Here is a 19,720-nt window from a genome sequence, read left to right on the forward strand (position 1 = left end):
TGAAAGACACAGATAATACTAAATATAAGGAAGGCTAGGGAGTAACTAGAATTCTTATACATTGCTGGAGGGGGTATCAGCTATTTCAACCACTCTGGGTAACAGCTTGTACATATCTATTCTCTGGAATATATCCAATAGCAATGCATATGTGTGTTCACCAAGGTTCATGGCAGCTAATAATGACAGAATGGATAATTTGTAGTATATTCACATATACAAAGCAGTAATTTGTTAATTTTTATAACAACATGGATAAATCACACAAACCAAGCTTAAGGCAAGAATCTAGACCCCCAAAAGATGTAGTTGATGGTTCGATTTAGATAAACTTTAATCAGAACATTTTTATTAATCTATAATGTTAAAATTTAGAAAATGGGTAACCTTTGGTGAAAGATTATTATATGAAAATTCAAGATGTACACGGTTTTAAAAGTAGATTGAAAGAAAAATACCATACAATTATAAACAAAAAGAGAATCAAGATTAAAACAAATGATACAATTCAACACAAAATACATTAAAATTATGCCAACAAGAATATTGTAAAGGTAATAGAAAATGTAAACCTCCAAGAAAGAATACTCAGAAATCTAATTTGACGAAGTAACCTATTATAAAAGCTATATTTGAAGCTTTCATAAATCAAATCTCCTACAAAGAAAACTCAAATATCTCTTTCGAACACAGATTTAAAAATACTGAAAATATTAGCATATCAAATCCAGCAATAAGTGAATTCAAACCCTAAAGATTCCACAAAAAAGTTTTAAATTCAATTCAGCAAGATACAAAAGTTAAAAGATACAAAATCAACATACAAAAATCAGCTGTGGTTCTATACACTGACAATAAAGAATCCAAAAAGGAAATTAAGAAAATTCCATTCAAAACAAACATCAAAAAGAATTAAATACTTAGTCACAAACTTAAGCAAGGAGGTAAAAGACTTGCATACTGAAAACTACAGAACATCGCTGTAAGAAATTAAAGACACAGAGGAAAGATATCCTGTTGTTCATGGATTGGAAGACAATGGTTAAAATTCCCATACTATCCAAAGCAATTAAAGAGTCCATGCAATTCCCATCATAATACCTCTCAAATTCTCCCTCTCAAAATCCCAAAACCATTTTTTGGCAGAAATAGAAAAATCCATCCTAAAATACATATAGAATTGCAAGAGATCCTGAAGAGCCAAAACAATCTCAAAGAAGTTGGAAGATTCACATTTCCTGATTTCAAAAGCTACTATATACAAAGCTATAGTAACCAAAACAGTGTGGTACTGGCATAAAGGCAGCTATGTAGACCAACAGAATACAGAAAGAAACCCAAACATACATAGCCTAGTGTTTTCAGCAAGGGTGCCAAGACCATTCCAATGGAGGAAAGAACAATCTCTTTAAAAAATGGTGCTGGGAAAGTAGATACCTGCATACAAAAGAATATGTATACCATATAAAAAAATGAACTCAAAATGGAACAAAAAACTATAAACTAAATAAAACACTCAGAAGAAAATATAGGGGGAATACTTCATGATACTGGATTTGGTAATGATTTCCTATGAATATGACCCCAAAACCATATGCAATGAAAGAAAAAGACTGGATGGACTTCATCAAAATTAACTGTGCATCAAAGGGCCTTAAAACAGAGTGAAAAGACAACCCATAGGATGGGAGACATACTTGTAAATCGTATGATACAGGATATCCAGAATATATAAAGAATTCCTATAACTCAACAACAACAACAAAAAATTGAAAAATGGTAGAGGACTAGATATTTCTCCAAAGAAAATATATAAAATGAAAATATATATATATAAAATGACCAGTAAGTACCTAAGACATTCAACATCCTAGTCATTAGGGGAACGCAAAAATCAAAATTGAAACGAGATACCACCTCACACTCATCAGGATGGCTATCATAAACAAAATAATAATAAGTACAGGCAAGAAAAATTGGTACCCTTGTGCACTGCTGGTGGGAATGTAAGATGGTACAGGCACTGTGAAGATGGTATAGTGGTTCCTCAAAAAATTAAATACAGAATTACTGTATGACTGAGCAAGTCTTCTGGATATATACCCCAAAGAACTGAAAGCAAGGACTTGAACAGGTATTTGTACACTTACGTCGATGGTGGCATTATTCACAATGGCCAAAAGGTAGAAAAGACCTTCATGTCCATGGTTGGATGTACATACCAAATATGGTATAAACATACAATGGAATATTTTTCCGCCTTAAAAAGGAAAGTAATTGTGACATATGCTACAATGTGGATGAACCCTGAAGACATAATGCTAAGTCAGTCAACACAAAAGGGCAAATATTGCACGATTCTAGTTATATGAGGTATCCAGAAGAATCAAATATCACTCAACTATATACTCAAAAACTATTAAAATGATTTTATATATTTGTATATCACCACAATAAAAAAATTAATGAATATAATGTATTAGGCAGAATAATGACCCACAAATATGTCTACATCCTAATCCTGGAAGCTGTGACAATGTTATGTTAACATGGCAAAAGAGAATTAAGCTTGCCAAGGATTAAGGTCACTTATCAGCTGATTTTAAGACAGGAAATTTTCACAGGAGTTCTTAAAAACAGAAAAGGAATATAGGAAAGTGGGTCAAAGAGATGCAGTGTGATACAGGAAGATACTAGGTTTAAAGCTGGAAAAAGGCCCCATGCTGAGAAATGTAACAGCCTCTAGGAGCCAGTGTGTTAGTCTCCTATGCCTCTGTAACAGATTATTACAAACTTAGTGGTGTAACACAATTTATTATCTTATAGTTCTGCAGATCAGAAATATGAAATCAGTTTCACTGGGTTAAAACCAAGGTGTCAGCAAGGTGGCATTCTTTCTGAAGGCTCTAAGGGAGAATCAGTTTCCTTGTTTTTATTTACTTCTAGAAGCTGCCTGAATTCCTTAGCTTCAAACTCTATTCTGTTGTCACCTCTCCTTTGACTCTTCTGCTTCCTTCTTTCACTTATAAAAGATCCGTGTGATTACACTGGCTCTACTGGATACTACAGGAGACTCATCTCAAGACCCTTAATTTCACATATGCAAAGCCGTTTTGGCCATGTAACATTCATAGGCTCTAGGGCTTTAGGACATGGACATGCTTGGGGAGCCACCATTCTGCCTACCACAGTTGGGAACAGCCCTCAGGTTACAGCTAGCAAAAAAAATAGGGACCTTAGTCCTAAAATCACAAGACACTGAATTCTACCAACAATCTACATGAGCAAGAAATGGATTCTTCCCTAGAGCCTCCAACAAGGAACAGGACATGCCAATACCCTGACTTTTATCTATGAGAATGTACTGGACCTCTGACCTACAAAAATGTGCTAAGCCACTAATTTTGTGGTGATTTGTTAGGACAGCAATAAGAAACTAATACAGTAATCTCTAATAATACAGGAAAAAAGAGAAAAACCATCTTATTTCAGGATAAGCATTTTAAATATTCTCAGCAACTGGACATAGAAAAGAACTTTTTAAACTTGATAGAAGGCAGTTTACATCATACTTAATGGTGAAAGATTGAACTGAATTGAATGCTTCCCCCCAAGAGCATGTTAAGGCACTCTTAACACTTCTTTTCAACATTGTACTACAAATCCTGGACAGTGTAACAAGAAACAGGAAAAGTGGTAGGGGCAGGAGAGGCATACAGATTAGCAATACAAATGTCTACTTGCAGATGATATGATCATGTATGCAGAAAATCAGGTAAAAGGATCCAAAAAAGAGATATTACACCTAATATGCTAAAGCAAAGTCACAGAATACAAAGTCAATCTACAAATCAATTGTAAAATATTGAGCAATGAAGAATTGGGAACTGAAATTTTAAAAGCTAGTATTTATAGTGTTATAAAAATACTAAATACCTAAGGACAGTTTTAGCAAAGTAAGTGTAAAACCTATATATTGAAATACAAAGCACTAAGAGAATGTAAAGAAGACCTAAATAAAATGGAGAGCTGTGTGATGATATGCATGAGTTGGAGCTATCAGTTCTGAACGAATCAATAGATTAAGCACCATTCCAATATATTTCTGGCAAGCTTTTACACTGAAAACTACAAAACATTGTGGAAAGAAGTAAAAGAATACAAATAAATGGAAAGACATCCTGTATTCATGGATTGGAAGAGTTAATATTAAAATGTCCATACTACCCAAAGTCATCTACACCTTCAATATAATCTCCATCAAAATCCCAGTGGCACTTTTTATAGGAATAGGAAAAACCATACTAAAATTTATATGGAATCCCAAAGTATCCTAAAGAGCTAAAACAATACTGAGAAAGAACAAGACTGGAGGCCTCATACTTCCTGATTTCAGAACATATTACAAAGCCATAGTAATCAAAAAAGTATTGTACTGGCCAAAGCACAAACATATAGACCAATGGGACAAAATAAACCAGAAATAAATCCCCTCACATATGTAGTGAAATGATTTTCAACAGGAGTGCCAATCCTACACAATGGGGAAAGACCACACTTTTCAAATGTCCATTGAATATTCCAACAAGGGGATCCGTGGGTGGCTCAGTGGTTTAGCGCCTGCCTTCAGCTCAGGTCATGATCCCTGGGCCCTGGGATTGAGTCTTGCATCGAGCTCCCTGTAGGGAGCCTGCTTCTCCCTCTGCTTGTGTCTCTGCCTCTCTCTCTCTCTCTCTCTCTCATGAATAAATAAATACAATCTTTAAAAAAAAAAAAAAAAGAACATTCTAACAAAATCTATCAAAACCATTCTTTTTCATGGTCATAAAACATTGTGATGGGGGAACACATGCCATAAAAATAACCCTAAGTAATGGATAACAGAAAAAAGGAAGTACCAAGGTATCAGTGCAATGCTGTTTACAATTTAAAGATTTCCACTATTTGGTATATGAATCAAAATGTAGCACAGAGCCACACTGGAATAAAGTATTTAAAACTGAAAATTACATAGAATAAGTCACTATTTAGAAATGTATAAAGTCTTACACAAAAATTAAAAAAATAAGGATTCACTGATTACAACTATGTAAATTACATACATCTGTGTCTATTGACAGATTAGAAATTAATGTGGAATGATGCAATTTTATAATCTTTAAATCTTATTTCTGTAAGGTTTACATTCATGATAAAGTAAACATAAGAGATCACAACAGTCTATCTCAAAAACATTTTACCTTGCATTCTTGTAACCAAAAACACATTTCACAAGTTCAAGTAAAGCTTATTAAACTGAACCCTTTTGTCTCTAATCTTATCCAAACCTACTCCATCCAATTTTAAGAAATATATAATGTTCAATAGTTTACCTCAGATTAAACGAGTTAAAAAAAAACTACTCATGAGCTATAAAACAGAGGCTGTAAAAATTTCTCATGTTTACACAAACTTCTATGAAATATCTACATTATTTTTTCATTTAGCACATAATTAATGCCCTAAAACTTAGAAAAGCATCACACATACCTGATGCAATGACAGGATCTTTCATAAGCTCCCTAGTTATTGGACATAGAAATTCATCAGGAATTCCAGAAGAAAGGGCTTTCACCTTGGTCCTGAGTTCTTCAATTTTCCTCAGAACTTTACTCCGCAGCCCTAGAGATTCTGAAAAGAAATTATTCTGTTAGGGTGAGAGAACCACTGGTAGCCTCTATGCAAGTCTTCAGCAAATAGAGATTTTATCTATTACAACCAAAAATCTTCAGATATACTGTTTTACCACACAAAACTGTTTTCTTTATAAATTCCCTAATCTTTATAGTATAGAATACTATGTAGTTAAACCAGCAACAAATGAAGAATTTATTCTAAAAAACTTTATTCTGAAAGTTGAAGAATTTCAGACTCCTGAAAAGACTTGTTACTACTGGTTATTGTGTTTAACCAAAAAATTTCCTGGTTAACCAAAAAATTTCCTAACGATTTTTAAAGATCTTCAGTTTAATGATTAAAAATTCCATTTTATATTTAAAAAATGTTTGAAACTGGACATATCTGCTGATTCTCACATGAAACACGATTATAAATAAAACTCACCTGTTTGTGTAAAACTATACACACAAGTTTCACTCATTTGTATTTTTACTTTTATCAAGTTTTAAAAATTAATTTTTGATTTCAGGAAGTTTAGTATAATTTTAGGAGGTTTAGTGTTATTAGATGTTTACATTTTTATTTAAAGATTTATTTATTTTGAGAGAGAGAGAGTGCAAGCACATCGGGGGGAGGGGCAGAGGAAGAGGGAGAAGGAGAATCTTAAGCAGGCTGCATACCCACAATGGAACCTAACATGGGGCTTGATCTCATGACCCTGAGGATCATAACCTGAGATGAAATCAAGAGCCAGATGCTTAACTAAGCCACCCAGACACCCCAGAACTTTAAAATACTTCAGAGGGATCCCTGGGTGGCGCAGTGGTTTGGCGCCTGCCTTTGGCCCAGGGCGCGATCCTGGAGACCCAGGATCGAATCCCACGTCGGGCTCCCGGTGCATGGAGCCTGCTTCTCCCTCTGCCTATGTCTCTCTCTCTCTCCCTGTGTGACTATCGTAAATTAAAAAAATAATAATAATAATAAAATAAAATACTTCAGAATGATGTGAAAAAAAACAATGCCCTTGTCTATTTAATAATTTATTGTTTATAATAAATTGTTTATAATAAAATAAAATAATATTACTGTTTAATTTGTTCAATCTGCTAACTTTCCAAATCTTAAACACAAAACAGATTTATTTACTAGAGAATGTTAACATTTTTGTCTCCATTCATAATAATGATTTTCCTAATTCTGCTATTAGCCCACTACAGAAGTTAAATTACATTTCAATTTTATGCTTTGGCCTGATAGTTCTGAAACTTATTTTACTGAAGTTTAAAATGATTCTAACTACTAACCCTGAGACTCATCCGTCAGAAACTATTTCAAACCATTAATTAAATCCAAGAATTTATTATTCTTTATCGAAATAGAATTCTATTCCTATTGTTTCTACTATGCTTCTTTTATGTTTTCAAACACCCTTTGTTGAAATCTGAAATTATTGTTTTACATTGTCAAGTGCTTCTGTGTGATAAGGTAAAGATTTATTGTGAGAGAGTAATGAGAAATCAACTAATAAAGATGCTAAATTCAGCAGAACTTAAAAAGAAAACCCCTACACTCTATTACCTACTTCTAGGATGAAAGAGTAAATTATAAAGGAAATAAGTTATTAGAGATACAAAAATAGCTTTCACAGTATGGCCTGAGAACAAAACTATCTGACCCTAAGTATTTTCACAAACCATCATTCTGTTAACTTCTTACAAGGCCATAAGATTCCAAGATAATTTAAATACGTTCACATGCTATATTTACCATTTTAAGAAAGCATAACACTATACTCTAAATGGTTTTAACTTTTTTGTTGTTATTTGACTCTTCATTAACAATAAATCTCACTATGGAGATCCTATTTCCTAAGCTTTCCCATTAAGATTTTATTATAGTATGTTAATAATAGTATCTGGTATTATATTAGAGTATGACACTAAGACAGTTTTTGAAAAGGATCTAGTATCCAGAATGTATCAACAACTCTTACAATTCAAAATAAAAAGACAAATAAACCAATTTTAAAAGAACAAAGCATCTAAACAGGTATTTCTTCAAAGAAGATACATAAATGGCCAATAAGCACTTAAAAAGATTCTACATATATCTTTAGGTAAATACAAATCCAAACCACAATCTAACACCACTTCACATCTATAAGGGTGGCTATCATTAAGATGACAGGCAATAAATAACAAGTGTTGAGAAAAAGGTGAACAAATTAATTGGAAACCTCACACACTGAAGTACTTACACATACAAAACACAGATGAACTTTGAAAACCTTATGTTACATAAGAGAAACCAGATACAAATGGCACCTGCTGTATGGTTCCACTTATAAGAAATGTCCAAAATAGGCAAATCCATAAAGACAGAAGTAGATCAGTGGTTGCCAGGAGCTAGGTAGAAAGAATGGGTTCTTTGAGGGGATAAGAATATTCTGAAATTAAACAGTGTTATATAACTCTATGGATATTCTAAAAACCACTGAACTATATTACTTAAGGAAAAATGACTTGCTTATTGGAAATGACAAACCATTGTTGCAAAAAATTAAGACAACCTGAATATACCAAAATATGTCCTGTGCTTATGGATTAGAAGACTTATTAATATTAAGATGACAATAATCCCCAAATTAGTTCACAGATTCAATATAATCCACATCAAAATAGGTGGCTTTTTAACGAGTGCCTTGTGATGAGCACCGAGTATTGTATGGATGTGAATGACTATATTGTACACCTGAAACTAATATTACAGTGTATGCTGATTAAAAAAAAAAAAAAAAAGTTTTTTTTTCTTTTGAGACAAACTGACAAGTTGATTCTAAAATTCATATGGAAATGCAAGGGACCCAGAGTAGCAAAACCAATCTTGGAGAGATAAAAAAAAAATATGGAGGACACACATTTTTCAAATTTAAAACATACTACAAAGCTACAATAATTAAGAGAGTGTGTGGTGGTGCCTGGGTGGCTCAGTCAGTTAAGTGTCCAACTCTTGGTTTTGGTTCAAGTCATGATCTCAGGGTCATGAGATAGAGCCCTGATTCAGGCACTGCATCTCAGCACAGAGTCTGCTTGAGATCCTCTCCCTCTCCTTTTCCCTCTGCTTCTGCTCCTCCTTCCAATCACTCTCTCTCTCAAATAAAGAAAATCTTAAAAAAAAAAGACAGTGTGGTACCAGTATGACAATAGACTAATAGATCAATGAAATAGAATTCAGAGTCCAGAAATAAATCCTCACATTTGTAGTCAACTGATTTTCAACAAGGGTGCCAGGACAATTCCAAAGCACATGAATAATCTTTTCAATAAATAGAACTGGGGCAGCAACTAGATATCCACATCTGAAAGAATGATGTTAGACCCTGACACTCACACTATATTCAAAAATTAAGTCAAACTTGATCACACACAAAGATAACAACTAGACATAAAATTCATAGAAGAGAAACAAGGTGTAAATCTTCGAGACTAGGAATTAGGCAATAGTTTCTTAGCTATGACACCTACAGCAAAGCAACAACAGGAAAAACAGATACACTGGACTTCATAAAAATTAAAAAAAAAAATTTGTGCTTCAAAGGACACTATCAATAAAGTGTAAAGCTAACCCACACAAAGAGAGGAAAATTTTATAAATCATATATCCAGTAAGTCTCATATCCAAATTTATATGAATAAAAAGACAACTCCGTTTTTTAAATGACCAAAGGATATTAAATAGACATTTCTACAAGAAAGATCTACAAATGGCTAACAAGCACATGGAAAGATATTCAACATCACCAGTCACCAGGAAATATATATTGAAACCAGGAGAGACCACTAGGATGGCTATAATTTAAAAAAAGAAAAAAAGTACTGATGAGGATATGGAGAAAATGAAATCTTCATATATAGCTGGTGAGAATAGTAAAATAGCACAGCTGCTTTGAAAATAGTCCAGCAGTTCCTCAAATGTTAAGTACGGAGTTACTGTATGACCCACCAATTCCATTTCTGATTATGTACCCAAGAAAACTGGAAACATTACCACACAAAAACTTGTACACAAATGTTCAGAGCAGCATTATTCATAATAGCTAAAGTAGAAACAATCCAAATTCAATCAACTGATAAATGGATAAGCAAAAAGTGATAAAGTGAAAAAATATATTATTCAGCCATAAAAAGGAATGAAGTACGAATATATGCAACAGCATGGGATGAACTGTGAAGACATGGCTAAGCAAGAGGCTAGACAAGGCCACATATCGTATGATTCCACTTTTATGAGATGTCAAGAGGCAAATCCTTACAGATGGAATGCAGATTAGTGGTTGCCAGTGGCTAGAGAGAAAAGGAAAGAGGAGCGACAACTTGTGGGCATGGGGTTTCTTTCTGAAGGTATGAAAATGTTGTGAAACTAGACAGGGGTGATGGCTGGACAACTTTGTGGATATACTAAGAAAACCCACTGCACTGTACATTTATAAAAGGGTGAGTTTTATCTTATGTGAATTATGTCCCAATTTAAAGAATATATACATTTTTAAAATTAGTTACATGGTGGCTTTAGTTAAAGAAATACTATGGAACACTTCTTTTCCATACTCCAATAAAAATGTACTATCCTTCTCTACTATGCCAGGATATTAAGAGGAAACTATTAATACAACTAAAACAAATCTCAGAGTAAATTATTAAAAGTCACTTTTAATACTGCCAATCTTCCACTAATCTTACCTATTTTCAAGTCATCGACCAGACTTTCTTTGGTGAGATTAAACAGTTCTCTTCCATCAATGTTATTAATTTTGAAAATATCAACAAGGTCATTTAAACCTTGTGCACAAAGCCACATCGAGACATCATCCTCTGACCAATCTTCAATAAACTGCTTCACTTGATCGTCTGTGTTCCTTGCTTTAAAAACAAACCAAAAAACAGAAAGGCAGATAAAATAACAATGAAGAAAAGTACTTCCTTTATAAATATTATCACTCAGAATTCAAAAGTAAATGAAATTTCCTTAAATCTGTGTTTTGCCACTTTAACATCCTTTGAAGAAATTTCAAAAAATCAAGTAATGCTATGTATAACTACAGTATTATTTAATATGTTAAATACTACTCTTTTGGAACTTTTTCTTTCCACTCTAGAAAACCAAATTTTTTATTATATAAAACTCATATTGGGGGGCCTGGATGGCTCAGTCAGTTAAGCAGTTAATTCTTGATCTTCACTCAGGTCCCAACCTCAGGGTCATGAATTCAAGCCTTGAACTGGGCTCCATGCTGGGCATGGAGCCTACTTTAAATAAAACAAATAAAACCAAAAACCTCATATCAGCAAAAGTACTCTATTTGCTCTACCACCTGCATATCACCACCACTATTTGGCTAATTCTGACAGTGATAAAAATAAAACTCCTAAATTATGTGTCAACACTGATGAGGCCAAAACTAAAATGAATCAATAAAACTACGATTTCTATTTTGTTCTCAGGCTACATTTATCTGAAAGAATAGTCTGCAGTACAAATAAACAGCTCACAAAACTATGGGAGGTATGATATCCATGAACATGCACCCTAAAGCATTTACCAGCAGTTTTAACATAGACCAACTACTTTAAACACTGTTTTCTCTAAAATTATTTTTAAATCCTATTAAATTTGGATGCATACTTTATATTCAGAAAAAGCAAGCTGAGTGATTTTTCAAAAAATTATGGAGTTTAAAATTTTAATGGTGAATGGGTTGAACTGGCTGAAATATGATGCCCTTACTAACCTTGGCAAGGTGTTTCCAGATCAAATTGCCAGATGTTCACTGTTTTGTCCATTGAACCAGTAGCAAGTAAGAGGATATTGGGTGCAAAGGCACAACTTGTGACATACCTAGTTAATAAAAACAACTATTATGTATCTTCAGACTACTTTCTTAATTATATTAATGCAAAATGAGGTTAGGTTCAGACCTGGTATGCTGAGTCAACGTGTGAAGTATAGTCTCAGTATTCTGAAAAATAAAAACAGTTTTATATTTACTCAAGTAGGAAATAAAGTTACTAATAAGGACTCATCTAACATAAACGGTTTAAATGCTGTGTTTTAGTATTATTATTAGTCACTAATGTAAGTTGAAACTTATTTCACTTTCTCAATAATTAGCACTGTTGTTTGCTGATCATTTTCCTAGAAATTTTTAGTATAAAAGACCCTTGGCTTTTGCCAATTTATTTGAATTTACTAATAGTAACCTAAACATCTGTTACATGAAATGATTTGTATTTTTGCTATGGCATTTGACTTCTATCCATTGCAAGACCAGTGAGTAGAAATTAGTCACTTAGATTTTCAATATACTTAGTTGGCCATCTAGTATCTAGACACATTTATTTTATTAATTTTTTGAAAGTGAAGTATAAATAATATACAGTATTATTATAGTTTCAGCTATACAATTGGTTGTATTTAACTGAGACTTACATACATAATTTATGGAGAAAATTTAACATTATAGCTATTCTTGTAAAATCTCATGAAAATTTCTTGAGAAACTTTCAGGATCCACTTTACTCAGTTTGAGTATTCTTTCCTATCCCCTGCCAGAGTACTCAGTGATTTGAACTCTCATGTGGAGAACTGGTTTAGATTCCTTGCTTGACCCTCTAAACTTTGATGATTTACATCTCTATTTCATTTGCTGGCAAAGCTGCTGCAGCCTGAACTCATCATTATAAGGCTCCATTCAACATTCTCCATTCTCTCTTGGAGAATATTTTCATCAACTTCATCTTCGCTCTATGTAAAATGTTCATTTTTCTTCATAGTTATGCAACTCTGCTCTTTATTTATATGGATCTACCCAAGACTCCCATTTTCCCAAGTCCATTAAAACCTTCTCTTCCTTATACTTTAAACCCAGCCCAAACGCTACCATTGGTAGGTGACTCTCAGCTAAACCCTTCCCCAACCCTGGGGTAAACATTCATCCTTTGCTGTTATAGAAACTATGGAAACTTGGTATAAGAGTTTAAGAGTAATTAATTTGAAGTGATTTTTTTTTGTTTTTTTTTTTGGATATTGGTCCTCGTTGTATTTTCTTTGATCAGACCTGTCCATCTTAGACATCTGTCCATCTTAAAATCACTACTGAAATATTTAAGGGCTTGTCCCAGGACCTGTACCTTAACCTGCATAACTATCTTAGCATTTCTGAAAATGTATACCCTTAGGCACTCTAACAAGAAAAAGTATATTTTTTTTCATCTTGCTTAACTAACTTGAAGCTCAGTAGCCTAATAGAATTTACACAAATCACACACAGAAGGTTTTGAAATACTTACAGTATCATATACTATGACAGACTTATCCACAGATCTTTAAAACAAAAAGGAAATTATGAGTGAGTAGTTCTATAAAAACAAAGTACAGCATTTATTAATTAGTATTAAGTCATTTAAATAACTTTTTGGATATACAAACATTTACTTATTTAAAAAATATTTTATTTATTTATTTGAGTGAGAGAGGGCAGAGGGAGCAGCAGACTGCCTGCTGAACAGGGAGCCCAGTGTCAGGCGGGGCTCAATCCCAGGACCCTGAGATCATGACCTGAGCCAAAGGCAGACGCTTAACTGACTAAGCCACCCAGGAGCCCCTGATATGCAAACATTTAGAATGCAGCCTTTTTGTTCCCATGTATGAACTTTTATTCAAAAAATCAAATGTTATATATGAAATTTATCAGAAAATTATAAACTTTAGTAAGCAATGGTATATGCTATTTATACTACCTAGCCATAAACAGAAAGCATTTAAGATGTATAAATAAGACACAATCTTATATCCAGTTAATAACTCAAAGGGAAAAAATAGTCCAAGAGAATGCTATTACAGTTGACCCTTGAACAATATGCAGGGATTAGGAGCATTAAGCTCCACCCCATGCAGTTGAAAATCCATCTATAACTTTTGACTCCCCCAAAAACTTAATACTACTAAGGTTCCTGTTAACTGGAAGCCTTACCAATAACAAGAAGTTGATTAACACAAATTTTTGAGTATTATATGTATTCTATAATGTATACTTGTAATAAAGCTAGAGAAAATCTGAAAATCCTATGAGAAAATACTGTATTATATATAAAAAAAATCTACATATAAGTAAGCCCATGCAGCTCAAACCTATGTTGTTCAAGGGTCAAAAGTACTGTTTCCTTGGTTTTTGTTTCAGATAGTATTGTTCTTTATCAATGATATGGCCATGCCTTAATCACTAATCTCTACACACACACACACACACACACACACACACACACACACACACACATCTCTTGACTGGGACTCATTTTTGAAAATTACGATTCTTAACTTAATATGAACTCTACGTGATTACTTTTAGTGGTATAAAAATGAAAAAACAGCCCCCTGGGATTATTCTGATGAAAAAGATCATCAGAGAAAAATGCAATACTATGACAAAGTACATTAATTAACAGATAAATATTTCTTTATAATATTTTCCCGCTTTAAAAATAATCTTTATGCCACCATGATACATGTTGTGAGAAAACACAACAATACAAGTGTTACTACCATGTGTACAACTTTAATATTTGTACTTATTAAAAAGTAGCTAAGGGGCACCTGAATGGCTCAGTGGTTGAGCATCTGCCTTTGGCTCACATCATGATCCTGTGGGATCAAGTTCCACATCCAGCTCCACACAGCAAGCCTGCTTCTCCCTCTGCCTGTCTTTGCCTCTCTCTGTGTCTCTCATGAATAAATAAATTTTTTTTTCTTTTAAAAGGTAGCTGATAAGAGTCCAACCACAGAAGTCATAGCTTCTGAAGGACTTAAAATTCCTTGTTTTGTAGGTTATCCAGTGTAGATGATGGATTTTGACTGCAGAATTTTTCCAAAACAGGAATTACACTTTAAATGTTCAAATGTGAGCAGCCCCCATGGCCCAGCAGTTTGGCGCTGCCTTCAGCCCGGGGTATGATCCTGGAGACCCGGGATCGAGTCCCGTGTCAGGCTCCCTGCACGGAGCCTGCTTCTCCCTCTGCCTGTGTCTCTGCCTCTCTCTCTGTGTGTGTCTGTTATGAATAAATAAATAAAATCTTAAAAAAATAAAAATAAATGTTCAAATGTAAAATAAAATACAAGAAAACGGGAAGCATATGAATGAATGCATTCTGAATGTCAAAAAATAGTTATAGCATTAAATGCTAAATTCCAGCCAAAAAACATTGAGAAATAATATTAGCAGCTAATGTTGTTTGACTATGTATATGGTAAACATAATTAATTTGTGGATACTCTTATTTAGTCCTAAATTCCTCAAGGTACAAGGTATGATTACTAGAATATATAAAATTTTTAGGGAAAACTATTACTTCGGAGCATCGCAAAAAAGCAAATTAGAAGGAGATTCCACCTTCTGAGACCGTAACTAGTGCAATTAAAATGAACTCATCCTGGGGCACTTGGATCAGTCAGTCGAGTATCCACTTGGTTTTGGCTCAAGTCATAATCTGATGGGTCATGGAATCTAGCCCAACATCAGACTCTGCACTCAGTGTGCAGAGTCTGCTTGAAAGACTCTCTCCCTCTGCCCATCCCCCTGCTCTCACTCACTCTCTCTCAAATAAATCTTTAAAAAAAAAAATCACAAAAACCTAACTTGTTCTAATAATATATCACTTGAAGATCATTAGTAATTTTTTATGTGCGTTGTATATTGGGAAGACAGGAATTAGGACAACAAGAGTCCACTACGGGAATAGCAAGCAATATGGCCCAAAATATAAATTAGAACAAAAAAACAAAGCACCCAAGAAATTTAAACTATCCTGTAGGCAACAGATTGCTAGCCATGAAGGCAAAGGAATAGGTTCCCTATCTACTGAGGTATAAACATAATTTGAGAAACAAAAGACCAAGGAGGAGCTCTTAAGAGTCTAAGGATTCCAAGCAAGAATGGCAATTATAAACAGAGACCTGTAAACTTTGGGAGATTAAAAAGACTGTCAACTCACTTCCTGTAGCCTCTAATTTGGTCATAGGATTCAAAGAAAGATATAATGGGATTTGATAACTGATTAGATTTGGGGGAAGGAAATCAGAATTAGGGAAAAAATAATAGTTTTCAATATTTGAGATTTGAAATAAAATACTTTGAAACTACTCAAATAATATAAAACCTCAAAATATTCCCTAAATTGAACCTGAACCAACACCACACAAGAAGTCCAACTGTTTGGTGCCCCTGATTATACATTTCCTGCTTTATGTAAATCTTACCCCAACTCTTCAGTATCCACATTCCAGCACAATCTGCCTTTCACTCTAACCCCGTGTTTCCTTATAAAGGAGGCATTAGTATTCAAGCCTTTTGATACTCCATTTCTTCAGTTTTGTGGCACTCTAAAACCTCAACTCTGCTCATTCAAGACTATAGGACACGTATGTCAATTATATCTGGCATAGTGGGTGAGAGCAGCAACATGTATAGTTATGTGGTTGGTATAGAAGAGCATATAATCATAGACTCATGGGAGATCCATGACATTCTAGTGATACTGTACAGCCACTCATATCAGAAATCACCTAGAGCATTTTAATCTAAACTAGCTTTATACAATGCCAAAAAGCTCATCAAATGAAATCACCAACATTTCTTTAGGTCAAGTGTGTTCCTCAGGTTTAAAGATTTATTTTGCAGTCAAATGTTTTTATTTTAAATGCATTTATCTATGTTTCTTCTCATTCAGAAAGTATTTGCAGTCTCTTACAAGATGTAGCAAAAACAAGGGAAAAATTACAGTGAGAAAACTGGAGAAGAAGAGACTACAACGATGAGTAGGCAAGAGAAATGAAGGTTAAGTTGTAGTGTTCAAGAGCTGCCTGGGTAGCTTAGTTGGTTGAGCGCTGGACTCCTGACTTTGGCTCAGATCATGGTCTCATGGGTCGTTGGATGGAGCCCCCATGTTGGGCTCTGCACTAAGTGCAGAGTCTGCTTCTCCTTTTCCTTCTGTCCCTCCCCCTCTCCCCCCCACTACTTGCTTGTCCTCTCTCAAATAAATAAATAAAATCTTTAAAAAAATTTAGTGTCCAAAATATACATCATAAAATCCAGTCTACCCTGCTACAGGAGGGCTGCAAGTTTGGTTCTGAGCTTCTTCAACAGCAATTCAAGAAAGAAAACATGATCTGTTAACACAATTTAAGATAAAAACACACGCCCAAAGTTTGGAAAAGAGACTTCAATTCCTCAGACTGAGACTTGAAAGAACTATTTCCCCCAAGGTCTTTATAGAGAGGATGCTATGACACAACATCCTCAACAACTCTTCCTGAACAAACATGGTAAAATTTCAAACAGCTGTTTTATAATGCCTCTTAGGTAGGTCAATGTCTAAAACTCAGAAAAAGCAGAAATCAGAAAATATCCAGTGTTTCAGATTACGTAAAAATAATATTTAATCATGTAGTGAACAATTATCATGCCCCCCCAAATAAGCAATAAATGCTTTGCTTGCATTTTCTCATTTAAGCTTTGTAACAATCTTATGAGAAATGTGTTATTATTTTCCCCATTTTGTAATTCAGAGAACTGAAGCTGAGATAAAGGTACGGAATTAGAACTTGCTCAAGGTCACACAGCTAGTAAGTGATGAAAACTATGTAAACTTAAAACCCAAGTTTTTGGATTTTATAGTTCCTAGAACATCATCCCCCATAAATGTATTAAAATTGATTCATAATGGGGACATGCCCTGTCCGTTTTAACCTAAAAATGTATGAAGCAGATGGCATAGTTATTCAAATTTCACTAAAGCTTTCACGAGTCATCCAGTTTCAAGCAATGCAATATCTAATAACCCTCTGTGATAAACTGCATCATGTACTTTTAGGCTATTAAATGAACTGACCTGTTCTATAGGATTATGAACAATGTTATAAAGAGATGGGGGAGGGGGGTGGCGGGGGCAGGGAGATGATCTGAGTTTTGGAAAAGTGACCTTAAGCCTTCTTATACCTTCTTATGCCAGTCATCACTAAGCAAGAGAAGCCTTGTAAAGCCACTCCAAATTCATGAAAATTCTACCCTCCACAAGTACAAAACAGATAAAAACAAACTTCTAATTGGAACTTCCCATCGTTTCTGGAATAAGGTTCCTGGCCTGCCTTCTCCCTCTCCTACTTAACAGAAAAAGAGTGACAGATGACTGGAAAGTTTAGGGAAAGATGCTAGGTCACATGGCCCAGCCCCTTCTGGATTTTCTCTTTTATCTGTCCCCACAGGGTACTAAGTCTGCAGTGGGCCAATGGTGCCCAAGAACAGGTGGGCAAGTCAGATGCAGATCTACAGTCATGTCTAATCTGTTTTGTATTTCTCTCTCACTGGTTTTTGACTCAAGAAGAAGAAAAGAGGATGTTATTTACTGAACTCCTGAAACTCTAACAATGATCAGCATTTTAAAACTAGTTTTCAAAGAATCCTAACAACTAGAACTGAGAATTTATGGAAAGAGGCAGGCCTATTTGAATTTTGAAGACTGATCTTTCCTGCCTGAATAGAAGCTAAAATATATAATGTTCGTTTTATCTGGTTGATCAAGTGAAGTACGGTGGAACAAAAGACAAATTCTGCCAAGGGGCTAGAGGAAAATTATTAGAGGGGAGGTGTAGAGAAAGATGAGTGAAGAAGTTCCTACATATTTTGCTCCATCATGTGTGATGCCATCACAGCTCTGAGAGCTAATGAAACGTGTGAAGCAGACAGGAGAACCCGCGTATCTTTTGCTAGTCCAGATACTGAAGCGATTTTTAAAAAGAAAACAATTCATTCTTCTATTTTACTTTTCTTAACAAAAAATGTTATGTTAATATACAATGAGTTTTTTTAATGAACTAAAAATATTTTAGAATTTTGTTTTATTTTCAGTAAATAGTGATATATGTAACCCATACAAGCAAAAGCTCCTTAAGCTCCTCCTCAATAATTTGTAAGAATATCAGAGAATGCTAAGGCCAAAACATATGAGAACTATTGACCTAAATCATGGTTCAATTTCTTTACTTCACCTTTAGTACGCATCTCCTATAGCTAGGCAATGCATATTAGAATTGCCTTAAAAGTTTCAATCATTTTCCTAAATCTATACAAAGTTAAAACAACATCCTAGTATCATCTCTACAATCTATTTTTCCAGCCTCAATTCCTCTTACTGCTTTTTATATGCACCATACATTTTAATCCACTCAAGAATTTCCTGCCTTTTGGAATTCCCTTTCTGTTTCCCAATCCTCCCATATCTGCATAAATTCCATGATGCCTTTGACATGGTCACCCTATATCTATGCCCTATACAACCTCATTAGCATAGTTGACCTATAATCCCATTCTCTCAATTCATTTTTCCTGTGTAGCCACCTGTATTCAGATACCTTACTCATTTTCCCCCACTGTCTCTTTAGAATATGTATCTATTTCATCTAACCAATAACTTTTAGTCACAAAGGGAATATATCACTGACGAATGAACTAGTTCTTTATCTACTCATGAAGTATGGTTGAAACATATATTCCAATTTCCCTAAAAAACTAAACGTTTATATTTCACTATCTTACATTTCCAACTCACTAACTTTCCCATATATTTATCCAAATGAATTAAGAATATTCAGAAAAAATATCTGAATGTGACCTAGAGTGATACCATATCCCAAAAAATATTTAATAATGTAAAATACATTTATCAACAATGACTAAAAAGGGTACATCTTAGTTAACATATTAATTAAGATTGACATATATACAAGGTAATGAGGAATTTTTTTTTTTAATTTTTATTTTATTTTATTTATGATAGGCACACAGTAAGAGAGAGAGAGGGGCAGAGACACAGGCAGAGGGAGAAGCAGGCTCCATGCACCGGGAGCCCGACGTGGGATTCGATCCCTGGTCTCCAGGATTGCGCCCTGGGCCAAAGGCAGGCGCTAAACCGCTGCGCCACCCAGGGATCCCGGTAATGAGGAATTATAATGCTAT

The 19,720-nt window shown here is 34.3% G+C and overlaps 1 protein-coding gene across 5 annotated transcripts in view; it reads right to left on the reverse strand.

Moving 5' to 3' along the window:
- Positions 1-19,720, reverse strand: part of WDSUB1 (WD repeat, sterile alpha motif and U-box domain containing 1) — a 48,619-nt gene that overhangs the window by 14,300 nt on the left and 14,599 nt on the right. For all 5 annotated transcript variants that reach the window (XM_038584594.1, XM_038584596.1, XM_038584593.1 and 2 more), the window contains 5 exons: positions 13,005-13,038; positions 11,634-11,674; positions 11,447-11,553; positions 10,398-10,577; positions 5,530-5,670 (listed from right to left, as the gene is read on the reverse strand). In XM_038584594.1, coding sequence (XP_038440522.1) covers positions 5,530-5,670; positions 10,398-10,577; positions 11,447-11,553; positions 11,634-11,674; positions 13,005-13,038 — 503 coding nt within the window. The remainder of the gene's footprint in view (positions 1-5,529; positions 5,671-10,397; positions 10,578-11,446; positions 11,554-11,633; positions 11,675-13,004; positions 13,039-19,720) is intronic.

Source organism: Canis lupus, chromosome 36 (genome assembly GCF_011100685.1).
Source record: "Canis lupus familiaris isolate Mischka breed German Shepherd chromosome 36, alternate assembly UU_Cfam_GSD_1.0, whole genome shotgun sequence".
Classification (NCBI taxonomy): Eukaryota; Metazoa; Chordata; class Mammalia; order Carnivora; family Canidae; genus Canis; species Canis lupus.